The 20,542-nt window shown below is 39.8% G+C and overlaps 1 protein-coding gene across 1 annotated transcript; it reads right to left on the bottom strand.

Annotated features, from left to right (window-relative positions):
- Positions 1-1,874: 1,874 nt before the first annotated feature.
- On the bottom strand, positions 1,875-20,088 carry tm9sf2 (transmembrane 9 superfamily member 2). The gene is made up of 17 exons (XM_030441632.1): positions 19,769-20,088; positions 17,594-17,661; positions 15,635-15,728; positions 14,776-14,903; positions 14,314-14,443; positions 13,557-13,681; positions 13,137-13,248; positions 11,523-11,602; positions 10,694-10,802; positions 10,354-10,486; positions 8,686-8,805; positions 8,256-8,313; positions 7,965-8,124; positions 5,895-6,046; positions 4,594-4,705; positions 3,857-4,028; positions 1,875-2,805 (listed from the first exon to the last, which is right to left on the bottom strand). The coding sequence occupies exons 1-17, from the start codon at positions 19,883-19,885 to the stop codon at positions 2,738-2,740; spliced, it is 1,938 nt and encodes a 645-aa protein (XP_030297492.1). The 5' UTR covers positions 19,886-20,088; the 3' UTR covers positions 1,875-2,737.
- Between the last annotated feature and the right edge of the window lie 454 nt (positions 20,089-20,542).

The following is a 20,542-nucleotide window of genomic DNA, read 5'->3' as shown; positions in this document are numbered from 1 at the left end:
ACCAACTAAGTCAGCCAGCGGACGTCCAGCTTTATCCTGTGGAAGACAATGTCCTGAAATACTGATTTTTAGAAAAAAAAAAAACAACACAACTGCATTGATCACCCATGTGCATCTTTCCACTCCTTTTGTACCTATGAGCTAGCACAACCTGCTTCACTGACCGTACGTGTGTTCCTTCAGCTGTATACATTTGAAGCCTACCAAAAAAGGATAGTGATAAAGGCCCTTGCAACACTGAAAGGGTTTTAAGATGGCCCCTTTTTTTTTGGCAAACTGTTGAAACCTGATGAAGTTCTAGTACCAACACAAAGGAAAGAGCAGAAAACAGCTTTCCAGCCAACCTGATAAATAACACCAAAACCCTGAAAAGCCAAAGTTTAAAACACATATTAGAAGAATATTTCCATGGTGATGAACGACCTCATCCATTCACATCTTTCTCATGTGTTCCACTTCTCCCACCATCTTTTTATATTAGAAAAAGTTTTTTACAGTAAATCTTTCAAACACTGTTACATTTTAATGGTTTATTTAAAGCCTGCGATACACAACCTGCTTCACTGACTCACTTTAGAAACCTGGTACTGACGGCTGAAAATAAAAATCAGTGCGAGTTTGCCGGTTCTCACATGAATGCTTTTACTAGAGGAAAGAAAAACCTGTTCATTCCTGACTTGTTGCAGAACGTCATGTCAAAGGCTCAGAATCTACAGGAGCTTCCATCTGTTGCTGTTTTTTTCTAACAGTTGTTCACACAAAGTTCTGTGTAAATGTGTTGATAAGCTTTGTGTTGCTGTAACACAAAATGCATTCAATTAAATCCACATCTTTCAAATTTCACAAATTGTCAATTCACTCACACTCGATCACAACCAAATCTCTATTTTCAAGCCCATTTTCACATGTGGTACACTAACATCTGATGCAGAAAAAATGCATTTCACTCCAGGATGACCTCTAGACTCGTGTCAGGTGGGGAAGGGGTCAAAAGAGCCAAACACAATTCAACAAGTAAAGACCTGTCACTGCCTTTGTTGTGATGGCACAATAATGATTCATATTGTAATGCTACATTGTTTTTAGGTCACATTCTGATATAGGGATTTCTTGTGATGGAACAAAAAAACATCTCGTGAAATAATTCTGACGAATTTTGAAAAGGTGAGCTCAGTACAGAGATATTCTGGTAACCAACTGTAAAAAAACTCGAACAAGAAAGAAGAGGAAGGTTGCTGTGTTCCAGAGGCCTGCTCACAAAACACGTTCTATCAATACTACAACTCCTTAGTGTGCAGTACTTGGGGAAATTACTAGAGAGAGCCAGAGTCCTGCCCAACATCTGAGCTAGCATGTGTTCCAGTAGCCTGTGGTTTAGATTGTATTGCAGCAATGCTTTTAAAAAATCATGTCCATTATGTAAGCTAAGTGGATACCTAACTACTTTGTGCTGGCAGCACTGGTTAGCCTGCAATGCACAATGTGTATTTCTATTGCTGGGGCCTTGCTATCAAAACAAAAGAGAAGACCTTTCCCAAGTGTTGTGTGGGGAAGACCGGGCATAGATGTGTGCAGAATCAGACACATCAGATTCTAACTTTTGGGATTAAAATGTGGATTTATCAGCCAGACCACAGGTCATTTGTTGGGTGTTTATGTTCTGTAATGTTGATTGCTGGAGGGAAAATGAATTTTACTTAACAAATGTAATGTTACAGAGAGGAAAGAGGAAAAAAGAAGAGAGTGAACTGAATTCTCTGAATGCAAATAAACACAACTGATCCAATGGTCAAACTCACCTCACTGGTAGTGAACAACCAGCACAGGAAAAACTTTCTTTGACATGATCCGGGCACAAATGTTCGCAGACAAAGTGATGTTTTAAAGTTTTATTCACATCCAGTTAAGTCTTGTTTGCCATTCCGGAATTAGGAAAAAGCAATTAAATGAAACACTTTGTTGGCTTGAATAAACCATGTAAAGATCTAGTTGTTTTAGAAGTCTTATGAAGAATTGTTACATATTATGTATCTTAAACCAAAAAAGTCCTAAGGCTTGGGACTGACCTGAAACCTACAAGGAATGGACAAACCACACATAAAGTGCAATACCCACTGGCTATAGACAAATTAGGGAGCCGATTACCACTTCTCTGGGGAAGCGAATGTGATGCAACTGCTGCTTTTCTGGAGTGAACATAAGTTGACGCTAGGAAACAAGCATCAAGCATCAAGATGCTCCTAATGTGTGTTGCTCTTAAAATAAAACACAGGCTAGCAGTAAAGTGGGACTGGACTTTGGCTTTCTATTGGATCAGAATGCAAACAATTTTTGCTCTGCATTATGGAAAATGTCAAAATGTGAGTGTTTGATTTCAGGGGCTGGCTCCTTCAAGGCATGCAGCCTTTATAAAATCTGTCTCATTCACAGAACTGCAGGATAATTAACTTAACCTGCGCCTCTTTCTCATTCGTCAGCAGAAGATTGAAGAGGCTTGTAAAGAGTTGTGATTAATTTCGTTCGGACAGGTACTGTATGTGTAAAATTACAACCCAGTGTGTACATGCTCACACAAAAACATTTAGGCACAGAAACAAAGAAAACTGTCATCTGTCGGGGGTGAAGGTTCAGGTTGTAATGTTCACTTCAGTTGGCTGAGTGCTCCAGAGGCTGATGGAAGAAAGCAACCTCCAGTCAAGCCAGCCATGCTATATATAGTCTGTTGTGTTGGGATCATTCAGTCCACTTTGACCACACTGTAGATCTTGGTAACAAACCAGAAGCAGGCGAAGAAGCCGATTGTACCTGAGGACAGACAAAATACATCTTTACTAAGAGCTACATTAAATAAAGCTTTTCCATAGCACAACGTAAGTGTAAGTTAATGTACAGTCGTGGTCAGAAGTTCACAAACACTTGGAAAGAACATGTATTGTATATCATGGCAGTCGTGAGTTCCAATGATTTCTACTCATTCTTTTCTGTGACAGAATGAAAAATCAGAGTAGAAAGCATTGGAACTCAAGACTGCCATGATATACATGTTCTTTTCAAGTGGATGTCAACTTTTGACCGTGACTGTATATAATAACATGCATACAAGGTTGAGAGGCAGTGGCTCATCACTAATGACTCAACATCAGTGTTTCATATATTTTTAGCTCTGTAACTCTCAATCCCCTGCAATTTCAAGACACATCTTGCACTATATGAAAATATACATACACCTACATATATCTTAAGAAGTCCCAATTAGGTAAGAAATGTATTGTAAACAGCGTTTCACAAAGTTTATGATGTTTTTTTTAAAGGACTTGAAGACTTTTTCCACAGGTGTCAAATAAGTGGCCCTTATTTGTTGCAATTTACTGTATTCGTAAATTTGACGCGCTTATATTCTTTAATACATTTGGTGAAGATTGTGAAATCAGTTGAAACAGCGCATTTAAACAGGTGCTGGGAGGTAAAATGCACTTCGGACAACGAAGTGGGCATGGTGCACTCAAGTCATGAAAACAGACAGGGTCTTACAGTGATGCTGTGACAAACTGACACTTTTTTACAAGGCTAGAAACGTCTTAATGTGTTGACACTTGACGATAGAATAAGAGTGATCATTGGGAAATTACGGCTCAAATGTAAAGTATGATCAAATGTATAACTCATGAATAATTATTTAAAATTAAGTTTATAAAAAGGTGCTCTCAAGAAGTACCTCCATCCTGACAACGAGATTTCTACCTTATAAACTGAGATCTTCAACTGTTAACCTCCAGAATTTTGCAGTCCAGTTTATCTGTAATGATTGAAAGGAAAATACATCAGCCCTCCTTTTTTAAAAAATTGAAGTACTTACCAGTGAATAAGAAAAAGATAAGAGCCATGATCATGGTATATCCAAAGTACAGGATAGTGCTGGCCAGTCCAGTGATTTGCAGCTTTGAGAAGAAGTAATGAATGGCATAGACCAAGAAATAGACGGCAGTGAAGCCGCTGGTCAAGAAGGAGCGCCACTGCCAGTGGTAGTCCTGTGAAGAGAACAAACACAGCCGGACAGGAGACTTAAAGGAGGCCCTGACAGAGGAAGGGTCTGTCATACACAACATGGTTTACAGAGCCTCCAATCAATAAGCAGTTGAGTGTGATTATTGCTCAGTTTATTGCTATTTAGATTACTTTCAAAATTCTGCAACAACTCTTTAAATGAATATATGTGGTAAATGATCCTGAGGATTTCTCGAATGTGCAGGACAAATTTCAACCCAATACATTGAAAAGTTTGCAGACAGTGAGGCTTAGTAAACATATAAGAGGATCACAAAATGATTAAATGTAGCTCAGAGGGCCAAACTTACAAAATTCGCAAGTAAAAAAGTATTTTGAGTACAACTTCAGCGTTTTGCAAGGTCCAGTGAATTCATTTGGAGTTTTACCATGACTTTTCAGGAAAATACATCAGCTGAACAGGGAGGCCCTAGATGAGTTGGTATCAAACTACTCTATTGTTAAAAACCTTAATACAAAAAACTGGCCAGTATTCATACCATCCCTGAAACAAAAAAGATCACATTTTAGCACTGGTCACAGTGTTACCTCAGCACATAAGTGGAAGTAGCAGAGCAGGATGGTGGCCTCAGAGCAGGTGATGACCAGGATGATGAAGACGAGGAAAAGGAAGCCAAACATGTAGTACATCTGATGGGACCTAGAGGTCAGAAAGAGACATGTCTGAGTCCTTAAACTAACTATGGCATGCGCTTCCGCCCTTCTTCAAAAGACAGACCCCCACAACCCAGTCCCAATACCCCTTCACCACCCTTTGTGTTTGAAATGTGTGAAATTGAATTAATTACAGTTTAACTGTGAATGTTTAGTCTGGTTCACTTTGCATTTGTACTAGAACCACATGAAGTGGCAAAAGCTGAACATTCCTAAATGTATCCATTACTTTTAGCCAATTACTGTATTGCAATTATTCATACAATTTTATTTTTTGCAAATTGGCGGAGCAACTCTACAATCTCTCCACTTACTCCCTGGCAACAGCAGAAGTAACCCCTGAGGTGTAAGTAACTCTGGCTGACAACAGATGAACTACAGTAAATACAACAGTATTCAAGTATAGAACTGGATGGAAATGTATGTAATGGTCCCTTCACCACCATATTCGGTACATATTTGGTAATACTGATAATGATGGGAAGCAAAACAGTAATTTAGGGTTTTCATATTTTGAAAGTGGAAGCTGACTGAAAAGTCAGCTAAGTCTGTTAATGTGCACCTTTACAACAACAAAACAATTCTGGGATGAAGATTCCATTTAATCAATTTGAGTAAACACTAATGGCAAAACAGTTCTAGACAAATAGAGAGCAACATAAAATGTATGTCTAACTATAATAAGTATGTTTGGCTATGATCCTAAAACCCTGTACAGATGATATGCAATGTTTCTGCTCGAGACACTTCAAAGCTCATTTATGCTCTATGTAAGATATGCATTTAGATATGGATTAAGCCTCCTGTCTGTACTCATTAATTTCAGTCGTATTTCTGCACTTTTCCTCAAAGCAGGTACAGACCAACAGAGCTGTACCTCAGGTCATCATGGGGGCACAGCAGTATGTGGGCAGTGCTGGTTATGTTGTCTGAAATGGATAAATATACAGTATTTTCATACGTAAAGGGAGCATAAATGAGCTTTTATTTATGAGCAGAATTAGACAAAAATGTTAGACTTCTACAAATTTCCTGACTGAACTTCACACAGCTGAATACGAGTAGACCGATTCACCAACGAAACATGCTTAAATCTAGTAGCAAAAACTGATCTTGCAAGGTGTATTCTGACTTGCTGCGAATAGTAACAGTCAAACCTTTGTTTTCATTCTCACCAGATGGAGTTTAGTATAAAGAAGAGCTGAATGAAAATACATCCAAAAGGCAGAATTCCTCCCATGATGATACCAGGGAACGGCTTTGTGTAGAACGACTGCTCTGGGATTTGACGAGGAATCTGATTGGTTCGTACAGGGTGCTCAATACCCTTAAACAATCACACACATTCACATCAGGGAGGGAGGGAGGGAGGGAGGGAGAGAGACACACACAGAGAGAAAGAGAGAGCGCCAGAGAGAGAACATTTAGCATAATCTCTTTTTTAGGTCAACCTTGTTGGTTTTCCTAAAGGTGCATGTATTGAGATTTTGACATCATTTCAGTTTAAAACATTTAACAAATGAACTAACCCCATCAATAGAGAGTGAATAATTAACAGATCTGGCATTATGTACTATATTGCAGAGAAAATCACTGCATGGGCATAGTGAGTCAATCTGTCCCTTCTTGTAATAATACCGCCAGGTCTGAGGGGCGACAGTGAGTTACTTTAGCGTCTACTGTGCCAGAGGAGATGATGAAGAAGTCGAGCTGGCCTGGCGGGAACTGAACTACCCAGTAGTAGGTCCATGGGGAACCACCGCAGAGAAGTTAACAGCCTCAGTAAGTTATACAGAAAACACAGATGCAGAAGCTTCAGAAAAACCTTAGTATTACATCTGTCAGGCGTTCTCACACTGGAGACAGCCGAAGGCGTGTTAAAAGATGGAACTCACAACGTTTCTTTATAACGGTAAGTAACATCTAACATGTATTTACTGAAACATATCTTTAGTTCAACTAATGACAACATAAACTGTTACAGTTAGTATAATGTGGCCGTACAGCAGTATTATTTTAAGCGGCTGTATTCTTGCTTTGCTGTCAGTTATTAGTTGCCTTCATTTGTAACAGCTGACTGTAAATCGTGATTGAACGGACCCAGTAGTAGACAGACTATCTCGTGTTATTGTAAGGACTTGGTATTACGGTTACGAGACTTATGTAACCTTGCTAAATGGAAGTGACAGTGACAAGTTAGTCTAGTCTAAAGTGGCTGAAGATCTCATTTAGTTGTACTTAGTTGTACACGTGCCCTGTGAAGCATGTGGCTGTCTGATAAACACATTTTTCTCTGTAGTCAAGGTTTGCACCGTAAAACAATATACAATTATTAGTTTTGTACACAACTGTTCCTTACTTTCCTCCAGAAAGAGGGCAGATGGCACTGTTATGGATGTAATATGCGCACTGACATCACCAGAGTGAAATAATGAATAAATCTTGTCTGTAATATTAAAGTTAAAGACCTTACTAATCATATCTTACATGTACACAAGGCTTAAAAAACATTAAAAACACTCCATAGTTCCCACTGTATATACACCAATCAGGAATAACATTATGACCACTGAAAGGTGAAGTGAATAACACTGATGATCTCTTCATCATGGCACCTGTTAGTGGGTGGGATACATTAGGCAGCAAGTGAACATGTTGTCCTCAAAGTTGATGTGTTAGAAGCAGGAAAAATGGGCAAGTGTAAGGATTTGAGCGAGTTTGACAAGGGGCCAAACTGTAATGGCTGGACGACTGGGTCAGAGCACCTCCAGCTCTGCAACTGCAGCTCTTGTGGGGTGTTCCTGGTCTGCAGTGTTCAGCATCTTTTATTGAGCTGTGGATCAGTGGGTAGAGCGGGTCGTCTAGTGATCGGAAGGTCACCGGTTCAAATCCCGGCTCCCCCTAGCTGCATGTCGAAGTGTCCTTGAGCAAGATACTGAACCCCAAATGAGCAGTTGGCGCCTTGCATGGCAGCCTCCGTCGTCAGTGTATGAATGTGTGTGTGAATGGGTGAATGCAGCATGTATTGTAATGTGCTTTGAGCTGTCGTTGACTGGAAAAGCGCTATAAAAATGCAGACCATTTACCATACTTGGTTCTTTTGTTAGTAGAGTGCCTACAATACTTACTGATAACATTGGCCTGAAAACATACTCTCTCTGCAAACCACCACTGGCATGGAAACCAACGTTATGAGATGTATTAGTATGAATGGATGTGAAGTATGTGGGTTGATATTTACTTACTGCTTTCTTGAAGCCAAAGTATGCTCCTATGAAGGTAAGTGGCACTGAGATACAGAACCAAAGTGCTAAAATGGCAACCAGGGTCCCGAATGGCATGGCTGCTGAAGACCCTTCACCCCACAGGATCAAGTTCATCACAAAGAAATCTGCAAACACCACCCTGAGCACAGACAGTGACGATGATAGATGATGAACTGACAGAGTGAGATCCAGTTCCAGTGGTTGTGTCTTTGGGTTTGCACTTGTGTTCATTATTATATTCTGTGTTTGAGTGAGGAGAGACAGTCTTACCCAGGACAAAGTAAGGCTGTCAGCAGAACATTGGTCTTCCATTTCTCTCCTCCAAAAGCTGAAGATGAATCAAACAGGAAGAAGAAAAGGATTTTTAAAGATTAAATCAAACTGGGAAGCTATCGTGCTATTAAAATTGTTCTCATTTACAGTTTACATTTAACTGCATGGTTGTCTACAGATCATCTAAAGGCTGCAGTATTTTTAATGAGTTTGATTTTGAGCATGAATGTGCTGAGCAAATGTAATTATTGTGACCACTGCTGCAAATAAAAGATATTAACAACTTTGTTTTGTTTTTTTCCCCACCTAGCTAAACGACAAACTGATGAGTTTAGAAGACACCCTTGGTTTCCTTCAGAACAAAAAATATGGAGTATTCGTATGTTATTATTTGATTAATTGTCAGAAGACTGTACTGAATACTTACATTTGTAGAGGCGAGCAGCCACATATCCAGCAGGAGTACCCAGAAGAACCCAGAGAACAACAGCACATGTCATCAAAGCCCCACGGTTAGCCGGAGAGAGGAACCCAAGACAGGCAAAGACTGGAAAGAGGGGAGATTAATTTATTACATTTTAAACATTTAAAGCGCAAAACGCACCACCACCCAAAATAAAGCCTCAAAAAGGCCCAAAAAATTAAGGGAACACTTTAATCACACATCAGATCTTAATGAATCAATTATTAAAATTGAAAATCATTATTGATGTACTTAATAATAATGTTGAGAATCAAATGACGTAAAAAAAAATCCAAAATCATCAACCCACTGAGGGCTGGATTCAAAATCACACCTGAAATCTTGGTGCATTTTATCACGGCAACTCATAATGTGACTCAATAGTGTGTATGACCCCCACGTGCCAGTATGCCCCCCGCCCCCCCGACAACGTCTGGGCATGCTCCTGATGAGTCCGATGGTGTCCTGGGGATCTCCTTTCCTGGAATTATGTCAGGGGAATGAGAGGGCCAGCCAATGGCATCAAAGCCATCGTCATCCAGGAAATGCCTCCACACTCTGGCCACACGAGGCCAGGCGTTGTCCTGCACCAGGAGGAACCATGGAGGTCTGTACAACCCTCCAAGAATATGCCTCCCCAGACCATCAATGACCCAACACCAAATCGGTCATGACGATAAAGGTAACCTAACGTTCACCACGGTGTCTCCAGACTCTTTCACGCAATGTCACATGTGCTCGGTGTGAACTTGCTCTCATTCGTGAAAAGAATGAAGCGTCAATGGCGGACCTGCCAATTCTGGTGATCTCTCACAAATGACAATCGAGCTGCATGGTGCTGGGCTGTGAGCACAGGTCCCCCATAAGAGGATGTCAGACCCTTTCATAGAGTCTGTTTCTGACAGTTTGGTCAGAATCATGCACACCAGTAGCCTGCTGGAGGTCGTTTTGTAGGTCTCTGGCAGTGCTCCTCCTGCTACCAGTATGACACGTATACTAGCAGAACACTTGAGAAGAATCCGCCAGGAAGGATAAGGAGGGAGCAATTGTCTGTAGCTAGCACATGCAAAGTCAATTTCCTTTTCAGGGGTTGTCTTGCTTTTGCTCCTGTTGTCCCTTTTTTGAGCAGTGTTTTATTACTAATTTTCTTTTCTGTTCTTTGGTGACGAGTTTTAGTGATTCGATGATCATTATGAAAGGATGTTATATTGCTATAAGATTAAATAGCAAAAATTTCTTTCAAAGATGGTTGGTAATCATTTCCTTCACCGAGTTGTTTTTTTTTTTTTTTATCAGAAATGTAGGTGTTAATCTTAAATGTTACTGTTAATGCTACAATGTTACTGTTCGTATTTGTTGTTGCCTTTCTTTAAATGTTTTTTGTTGTTTTCTAAAGGGAATTCTGTAATATTGGGTCTTACATTTTATCATTGTATTTTGTCCAATGTTATTACACTTTTCCTCGTCAACACTTAATATACAACATTTTCAAAGAGGATCCCATTAATTCAGTTGTACTGAGTGAACACGTTTCAGATTAATTTGTCATTGCTCTCTGGTGAACACGCTTTGTAGTGTAAACATTGTTACCATAGCATAACAAAGACAATCATGAAGATAACATTAACATACAAAGGGTGACGAAGGTCATAATGAAGATCTGGGTTCCGGAGCCGAGGAAAACTGAAAGCAGCATTCCCTTCCTGGGAGGTCGAAAAACATCTCCATGGACCAGCTTCCACCCAAACTCTTCCTGGGCATCCTCCTGGAGAACAAAACAGATACATATACGATTAACACCTGACAAAGCTGTGACATGTTACAGTAGTGCAATGACTGTATGGTGTATTGTATGGTGGTAAATATAGTTCAAGTGAAGTGAATTATACATTACTGTAACTAAAAACTTTTCTAATCAGAGCTCAATCTCACCTCTTCAGTGTTCCTAGGAGCCACAGAGACAGCTACTCACCACAGAGTCCATCTGGTTGTATCTGGCGATGTCTTTATGCAGAGTCCGCAGCATGATCATGGCTACCATTCCAGACAAGAACAACACAATCACCAATGAGTTCATTATGCTGGGGAGAGACAACAGCAAAACGAAATTAATTATCATTGCACAAGTAATCTGGGTCAGTACTGAAACATTAAAATACTGATGCAACATTAATTAATGTGTGTTATTGGCTAAAACGGGCAGGCTGATAAACACCAAGGATAAGCACTGGTATGAGTAAATCATTATGACTCTATGAGACACACATAGTTAATGTTCAACATAAAAGGCATTTTAATAACCAAAAATTGATGAAAGCCGTTTAAAGGCTGCCCAAAACGATATATTGTCACCGAAAACTGCCCCTCACACAGGACAGATTCCTGTGGGATGGTGGAACAGCTGGACAGAAAAAACACAAGCCTAGAAAATGGAGGGATGACAGGAGGAACCAACTGACGCTCACTTCATACACAAGTGTAGTTTAAAATCCAGTCAAGTTATCGCTGGCGTGACATACAAACTGTTCAACTGAGAGTATGTTTAAAAGGCCCAGCAAAGAAGGTGCCCATTGCTGACTTAAATACTGTTATAAGTCTGTCCCTGTTGATCCTTGACTTTAAATCTGATTACCATTTGAATTTGTTATTGAACCTTGAACACCATTACCAGAGTATTCATGAACATAGGCTCCATCATCAAAACCACAAAAAGTTCTTGTAGCAAACATCTGTTTTTATATAGAAATGAGGCACAAAGTCAATGTCATGTGTCTGTATGTCAGTATGTGTTTGAGTCTTACCTGAACCACTGGATGTTTGTGTGAGGCATTGACTCCAGGATGTAGTCCCATCTGGATGCCCAGCGAATATTCTTGTCCTCCTACATACAAAAACACACCCAGTTATTTCTTTATGCGGCTACATACCTCAGACACATGGTTCAAGATCCAACATTAAATCCAAGATTTTTGCGCTAGTAGGGGGTTAGTAATGTTCTTTCAATGACATATTAATCATACATTAAGGTAATTTGAAATTATAGCTTCCAAATATGAGCTAAAACAGAAACACTTCTAGTATCTAAAGGAGAAAAGTTACCTGAAAAGAGTAATAAGTAGATATTCCCCTCCCATCCCCCAACCCAATGACCCTATTCATCCTGCCCTAGGGTGAAATAATGCAGCTACATTCCTGTATCTTGTTAAAGCAATGTATTAAATTCAGTTTTAATCGCTGGGCAGGGCTAGGTAATTGGTATGAAATTAATTTCACATATTTACCTTAATATCAGTGTGTAGTTAAAATGATCTGTTTTAACTGCAATCGGGATATCCTAACACAGACAAGGCCACATCATATGATCCATCCATTCTTTTTTTAACAGAGCAGTGACATTGCAGGTTCACGTTCCCCGCTATTATTTGCTTCCACAGACTGCCTGTGCTTGTGGTGTGGAATGCCACTAATGTACTTCTATTTTACTGGGCCACACTGAGGTAAGTTCCTCACATGCGGCAGTTTCGTATATTAACCACAGAAAGCTCTGTGCAAAGAACCTGTCATTTATGATGAATTATTCTACAGTTTCTACTGCACTTGAAAACAGTTCACACAGTCCCGTTAAATTAGGTTGTTACAAATTCTATCTGGAGTCCTCTGCCGTTGTCTACATTCAAAATCATGAAGTATCTGGGCCAACACCTATGTGCGTCATCTATTCAATGAGTCTGAGCGCTGGATTTATATTTAAAATAAAAATCTATCTTTAGAACTACTTCTTCCGAGATTGTCACCAAATATTTTTGCATGTATAACAGTAAAATCTAACCACATTTTAAATGTTCCTTTCATTTGCTTTTATGGTACTATAGTGGTTTAACTGCAAATGGTTATCATAAGGACCAAATCATGCACTATATACATTTTCACAAACAGTATCATGATGGGGGATTGTCTTATGACTTATATTGAGGTGCTGGGGGGGACAACTGCATCTGCAGGATACAGCATGAAGGAGTGATGGGCATGTCTTACACATTGCCAGTCCTACCCATTTTGAGGTATTCTTTGAATAAGGTTAGAGGCAATTTAGCCAAACATCTGGGATCAGTTGATCAGCTGATCTTTAAAGCACCTGTCTCTAAAATGGCCAGCTGTTGTGTATGATAATGTATTCTGTCTGATCCCACTCCATATTGAAGTAAACCACTGGTGTGTTTTTCTGAGGAGCATCGTGATACTAAATAAAGATGTAGAACAAAGATCATATGATGTTGAGCATGTGGCTAGAGCAGATAACAACAAGGCTCAGTAGTTTTAGAGGCAGTGTCTCTCTAAAGCCGCCTTTAGCTTTAGTCTATCTTCATTTTGTAGCCCAGCATTAAATACACCAAGATGATAACATTGTACTTAACCACAAAGTTGACAGAGTATGTGTATGGAATCTTGAATGGTCCTGTGTGTTTGTTTTTCAGGAACTTTGGCCCTCCAGAGCAATCAGGGCTATCATCATTAAGGTTTTCATAGCTGGGTGGAAAAAGAGAAAGAGACATAAGAAACAAATTCTATTAGTCTACTACTACTAGTTGACTGCTGGTTCAAAGTACCCCATCAATATTAAATTTACATATGGAGATCTGTTCATAACGCATGCAAAACCTACAAGAACGGCAATTTCAAATTTTTCCACTAAACAGTGGATCGGATGGTTTCCATACCACCACAGGAACTTCTACAGTTGGCCCAAATGCAAACATATCCCACACACTAAGCTAAAATGCTACCATCCATATTTTGACGAGACAGCTCCGTAACGGCTAAAACTCTTGCATTACCTTTTAGGTTCAATCTTGGCAGCAACCAATCGTGCTCCGAGTTGTTCATGCTCAACGATGTGGTAATGGATGGTGATGTCCACGTGGTTAAAGATGTAAAAAGCATCCTTTTCATTAAAGTTAGACTGGAAAAAAACAAAGATACAAAGGTTCAAAGCATAGACAAGGTGATGATGTGTTTTTACAGTTACAGCTGTAGGATATGAAACATTCGGGTTGTCATATTACACTTACTGGTTTTATAATACAAGTAGATATTTGTACTGTGTTGACCTCAAGTTTGGTCGACATTAAAATATTTTGACTGCATATGCTCCCAAGAAGGATTATTTATTTACTTAATTATTTATGAAGAACCAATAAACCTTTACATGTGATAGAACTACAATTAGGGGGGATACTAATTTTGAAAACGAGATTTTTCATTTGGGTCAAAAATGACTTATGGTTAGCAATTTGATTACTGTAAACATTCTGCATTAACTATTTAAAACAATACTTTTGCAAAGTATCCTTAGGGTGTCTTAGATGTTCAGGACAAATTTCAACCCAATACACTTACAAAGAATTACAAACATGATGACATTTAGCTCTGAAGGCCAAATTTAAAAATTCTAAACCAAAAAAGTACTTTTTACATACTGGTAAATATTTTCAAGAAAGAAGACATGACATGGAAGGGCCTGGGTGACATGGTATGAAATTACGCAATGCTGTTATAGAGGCCTTTGTTTATGTCCATGTCTGTACCACTCACGTTGACCACGCAGGCATCCTTGGCTCGGCCTCCCTCTGTGACGTAACAGCCAATAGGAAAACCAGGATTACAGAATTTCTGCCCATCTTCAACATCATAGCACCAGGTGACCGGCATGTTATCTACAATCCTAAACAGACACACACACAGACGCTTATGCTCACACAAACTGTCAACCTCTGAAAGCTGCCACTTCATTTCAGGTCAGGGTATTAATGTTGTTGACTTGTGACTCTTAGGACTAATCTTTTCTTAGTGTACCTTTAATTTTCACTGCACAGGCATAATTTAGTTTTCATTAGACATCAATGCACTCAGCAACTTCTCCTGATGCTCATGATATCACAATCTATTTGGCACTAGCATTTACTTAGTATCTTATTTAGAACATTTTCATGTGTGTCTGTGTCATTATAATTTGCTTTACTTAATGATATGCGTGTGTCAATGTTTCATACATACCAGTGATGCTGGTAGTTGAGTAACATGCCTTTCTTTAGGAAGTCGAGTTTGGCTTTGTCTGCTGGGCTGTTGATGTCGTAGCTTTTGGTACACACCTTCTGACACACTGCAGGTTTCTTAAACTCAAACTGACAAAAAGGACACAGTTAGTTTTAGTTAGTGTGTGATTTGGCACTGTCACAATTGCTGTCAAGGATATTAACAACGAATCATAATTCAATGGCCATTTGTTCAATAAAACAATTTAAATGTGATATTTTCCCAAATTAAGCAATGATTGAGTCAAATCGAAAACCTCTGTGAAACACAAAATACAATACAACAACACAGACTAACTATTAGTCTCTGTCTGGGTCAGACAGGAGTTAAGACGCTTGATTGATTGACACTTCTCAGACACTCTACTTGGCTCTGATTGGTTGTGTGGATCCGGGAGTGGTGGATTCTAGCAAATCAAATTACGGCCACTGGGTGGAGCCACAGACAGTGGATTTTTACACTGCTGACCTGAATCTTATTCTACTGTCATATCATAAGGACAATTTTAGTAAATATAACAAAAAAATAGTTACAGACTACAACTTTAAGTCATCATGACATCAGTTTTGTGCCTTACCCCTTGTCAAGTCAACCTTTTTCCTGATGAAAAACTGAAAGTGCTTAAACATTGCTTGGTCAGTCTGATACATATACTGCATGTAGCTTTAATCTGATGTCTAAATACTGAATCTCCTTTTCTGCACCACGCCCCGAATATAGGACTGCATCCGTTATCAGGTACCCTCTATATTCATTTTGTTTACATATGAAAGGGGTTGCCAATGAAACACCTTTGTGTGTTTTAATTGACGTGCATTACCTTATATGGTGAGGGTTCAATCCTCTCTCCAAAGAGAACCTGACCTAGATTCTCTGAGGGACGTTTCATTGTGTTTTCAGAGCAGAAGTCAAACCTGCACAATAAGAAGGTGATTGTGAGTATTTTGTGACACAACACGTTAATGTACAAAAACATCTTTATTGCCCGTTACATAATGCATTCAGTAACTTAGTATCTGGGCATCTTATAGATTCATTCGAGACCTTTAGTAAACAGTAACTTCGGAGATACAGAATATTCTGTGTTGACAGACTAATATTTGTGACATGTAACCAATCAGATACGGGGGGACAGTGAGTAGCCCTTTTCACACTGAGAAGCTACATTTTCACCACAGCAGCAGTTCGCCAATTCTCTGCCGTTGGTCATTCACACAATGCGAACAGCGCCGGCTTTAAGACGAGACGCTGGGTAATTCACACGAAAGCCGGCGCTGCGGAGCCTAAAGAGGTGTGATGGCACACGTCATGATGGTGACGTCTGTGTTTTTTCAAGGGGTTTCCCCTGGTGTCCCCCTGTTAATCTAAACATGTACCCTACTGTTTAGAATCATACAGATGCAGTTATAATGTGCAGTGATTGAGATCCTGACCCACCAAACATCCTCAAACGTGACAAAGTTACGATTTTCACTCTAAATTACATAATTAAATAATCCCATCAGTAAACTGGACGCTGTCTGACTCTGTCACTCGTGGGAAGGGCGGCTGTTTTCTGGGTGAAAGTTCATGAAGTCTCGGTCAGGAGGGCTGACCATCGCGGTGATTTCCTCTCAACACAAACGCTCAGTGAGTTAAAGGGATATTCCGGTGTAAGTTTAATCAATCTTCTAACACACCGTGACACCGAGTAGGATCCCCCCTCAAGAGATAAAGTTTGCGGACCGCTAGCTTACGTAGTTTTAGCATCCTCAGAAACGACCGCAGGACAACAATACATTGCAGTAAATGGGTCCAAATATAAAACCGCCATCAAAAAGCCACAAATAATGCTCAGAACAGCACCAAACTTCAGCAACATTAAAAACAGGGTCCCAGCACATATTTCGAGGCATCAAACATTTGATATAGTTGCCGTATTTGTCGGAAAAGATTAACAAAACTCACCACCCGAGAAGCCTTCCTTGTTGTGGGGAAGCCCTGTGAGTCGATTGCAGTAGAGTTCCGCAGCTCACTGATGATCATTACTGCAGGACTCTACTGCACTCTGTAATCGACCCAATCTAATGTTGCTGAAGTTTGGTGCTGTTCTGAGCATTATTTGTGGCTTTTTGATGGCGGTTTATACTTGGACCCATTAACTGCAATGTATTGTTGTCGTGCGGTCGGTGCTGAGGATGCTAAAACTACATTAGCTAGTGGTCTGCAAACTTTATCTCTCGAGGGGGGATCCTACTTGGTGTCACGGTGTGTTAGAAGATTGATTAAACTTACACCGGAATATCCCTTTAACTCACCAAGTGTTTGTGTTGAAAAGAAATCACCGCAATGGTCAGCCCTCCTGACCGAGACTTCATGAGACTTCATGAAAAATGTTCTTGAATCCATATGCCATTTTCAGGAAAGCAAAAACAAATAATTGTTAAATTATCTGTTAAACAAATTAAGAGTTATGCACCCCTTTTGGATATAAAATGTCATAATGTAATTTTTTTCAAAATACTTTGACATTTGTTTAAAATTCTGTCACGATTATTATATAAATTGTTCAGCAATGGCGTAAAATGTGTTTTGTAAGTTCACGGTGACCTTTGTCCTTTGAGTCCGAGTGGACATTTGTGCCAAATTTGAAAAAATTCCCTAAAAGTGTTCCTGAGATATAAAAACATTTCTGAATAGGACAAAAATAAGACACCAAGAAGCAGGTGGTGCAGCCTGAAGTAATGACACAAAGGGATTTAATGAAAAAGGAAATAACATATTGGTTAGTGCTACTTACACAGTATATTCATAAGGCAGCACAGACTCCACTGAATCCAGCCTGTTCACAAATAGCTCGATGGTCGACTAAAGAAAAGAAAGAGACACACGTTAGGAAGACGGCGGGAATGCTCATGTCAGGGTTTGGTTGTCATGCTGTAAAATCATGATTCGTTGCTGGCTCATATTCGTTTTCCACCTTATTGTGAGGATTTGTTATGACATTCTCAAACAAAAAAGCAGTTTGTCTTTTAAACTGTTCTAAATGAATACACCCAATTTAATTTCTTATCAAAAAGAAAATTGCATAATTAAAGACATGGAGATTAATATTTTTTATATGTCACAGCCGCTCTGTCAGCTCACTGGTTTTCTTGAGGTGTTTTATATTGCAACAAAACAAAACCTCTCATCGCAAGAGCAGAGTAAACATGAACCATGGAAAATAAAAGAATGGGGGTGAAGGATGGCTCGTGACATACAGTGACAGAATGGCCTTCAGACACATGGGCAAACGTGTCTGTACTTATCCTTGGTGAAGTTTAGGGAGGGAGCTGGCTATGATTGGATCATTTGGAGGCTGTTTGTTTTATCATTATATTTTTTTTCATAATTGTCAACAGACAAAAATCCTAATGGAACATAAATCTAAAAGAAAAAAGCAAAAAAAATGGCAGTAACATATTACATAAATAAAGGTGGGATATGAATTATAACTATAGCTGTGCTGTGACTTTGCAGTGCGTTATTCATGTTTAGGTGAAACAAGTGACTGCACACCAATTTTATTCCTAACTGAAACTGTTCAAGTCGGAACAGGCAACCCTCCTGACCGGATCACCAGTTGGCCCACATTTTAACCAGGAGATTTTCTGACTGATGGCAAGGTTTAAAAAAAACTCATCTAAATGCTGATGGCCTCCCTCCTACTAGGAGTACTGTCCTTGTCTTTCTCTTTTGGTCTTGAATATCCTCCATCTGTACACAATCTGTCTGTCTGTGGATTGATGGAGTCCAAACTCTTTAGAGATGGTTTTGTAACCATTTCCAGTCTGATGAGCATCAACAACTCTTTTTCTGAGGTCCTCAGAAATCTCCTTTGTTCCCGCCATGATACACTTTCACAAAAATGTGTTGTGAAGATCAGATCCCTGTTCTTTAAATAGAACTGATTGCCATCCCACTGACTGAAGACACCACAGACTCTATTTCACCTTTAATTTTAACTGCCACTCTTAGATGTTCACATACTTTTGCCACTCAAAAAATATGTAATATTGGATAATTTTCCACAGTTCTATGGCCAGATTGCTTTTTTGTGCACTGTGGATGAATAAAAAGCCTACTTACTTATATATGATGGAACATAATCTAATATGTATATGGTTTTAACTATCTAGCAGTAATTTTGTTACTTTGGTTGTCAACCACTCCTGAATGGATGTAGAAGAAACACGACAATTATCTAGTCTGGTCAGAGAACGTTTAATATGACCAATGATTTTTTTGTGAGTACCGACAGAAAGCCAGAGGCCAGTGACACTTTCATGATAAATGGCAGGGCTGAGCCTATCTGTCACTGATGGGGACAAAATGCACAAAATAACGTCAAACAGCTCAGTTTAAGAGCATGTGACATCCAACAGAACAATCATTTTCAATAAGCACCTTGTAGTATGTGTACAAATGTTTCAAAGTAGCAACCACAACTATAAAATAAACTGGGGACCGTAGACAAGGTGATGGCCTTTACAGTTTCTTTGAGTTGTTTGCGAACTCTCAGTAAATATATTCTACAACTGACATTATTCAATCAGTGATTAGTATCTGCCCTACACACAGTCTGACTCAGTTTGACATTCAAACTAGCGTTTAACAGCCAGGAGTCACTTAAACAAGCCGGGAATAACTGTTATTAGCTGGATGTCCAGACTAACGAAGTCACTTTGAGCTGTTTAGCTACACAGCTAGTAAGTTAAGAAGTTAGCATAGAATCCGTTAGCTCTGTTTGTTTATTTTGGCTAACGTTAGCTAACACATATAGGAGCCGTTTCTAAAGAATGGGCTCAGCTAGCTTCTGCATTTGACTACATCTAGTCTGTTTATTCACTGGGTGTACTCCGCGTTAGTTGTTCAGTTATTTTGGTCGAACATCTGGTAGCTACACAGCTGTTCTGTGCCATGTAATGTTTACCTTGCAGTCTGGAACTTGGTCATTTCCAGGCTCACAGAAGCTGACGGGTGCAAGACCTGGAAGGTAGAAGCCGGCCGCTCGAGCCAGCAACGCAGCTCCAAGCAGCCACAGCAGCATCTTCTCAGCGGCCAGTCCCCTCTCAAGACTTAGAAAATAATCTAAATCCTGTTTGCAGTTCACGCTGCATCTGACATCCACACTGGACAGCCACCAGCATCCGGTTCTGCAATAGGCAGACACGTCACACGCCGGAAGTCCTGCATCGTGAAGCTGAGCATTCTGGGTTGGTGGCAAGCCCTCTTCTTCTTTGGGTGCATCCACGGACCTCTAACCAGGGTTCACCCACATTCGTTCCCCGTAAATAGTATTCACGTTTCCCTCACTTGCGTCTTTACCTTGCGTCTCAGTCCCTCCCACCCTGGCCCCCAGTAGCAGTGCCAGGCTCTGAAGTCTGGTTTTCTACTGGATAAACTGTAATAACATGTTAACGTGATGCACTGGTGTCCAGAAAGTCTTCTCCAACATGGTGAAAGAAGCATCCGTCATTTTTTTTTTTTGGGGGGGGGGGGGGGTGCGACACAACCGCAAAATGATTAGTTTCACTGTCAGAATTCAAGCCATTTGGTCCAATAAAATTCGGATTGCCTAGAAGAGGGCATACAATTAAACTATTTTATCCCCATTTAAGTTAGCCAGGCGCCAAACCAGTCAGTTATATGGGACTATAACTTTAGGACTACACTTGGAAAAAAGATAGTGGTTAACTTGATTTAC

This window comes from Sparus aurata, chromosome 15 (genome assembly GCF_900880675.1).
Source record: "Sparus aurata chromosome 15, fSpaAur1.1, whole genome shotgun sequence".
NCBI lineage: Eukaryota > Metazoa > Chordata > Actinopteri > Spariformes > Sparidae > Sparus > Sparus aurata.
Note: the sequence above shows the minus strand (reverse complement) of the source record. Positions and strands in the feature narration are given on the sequence as shown.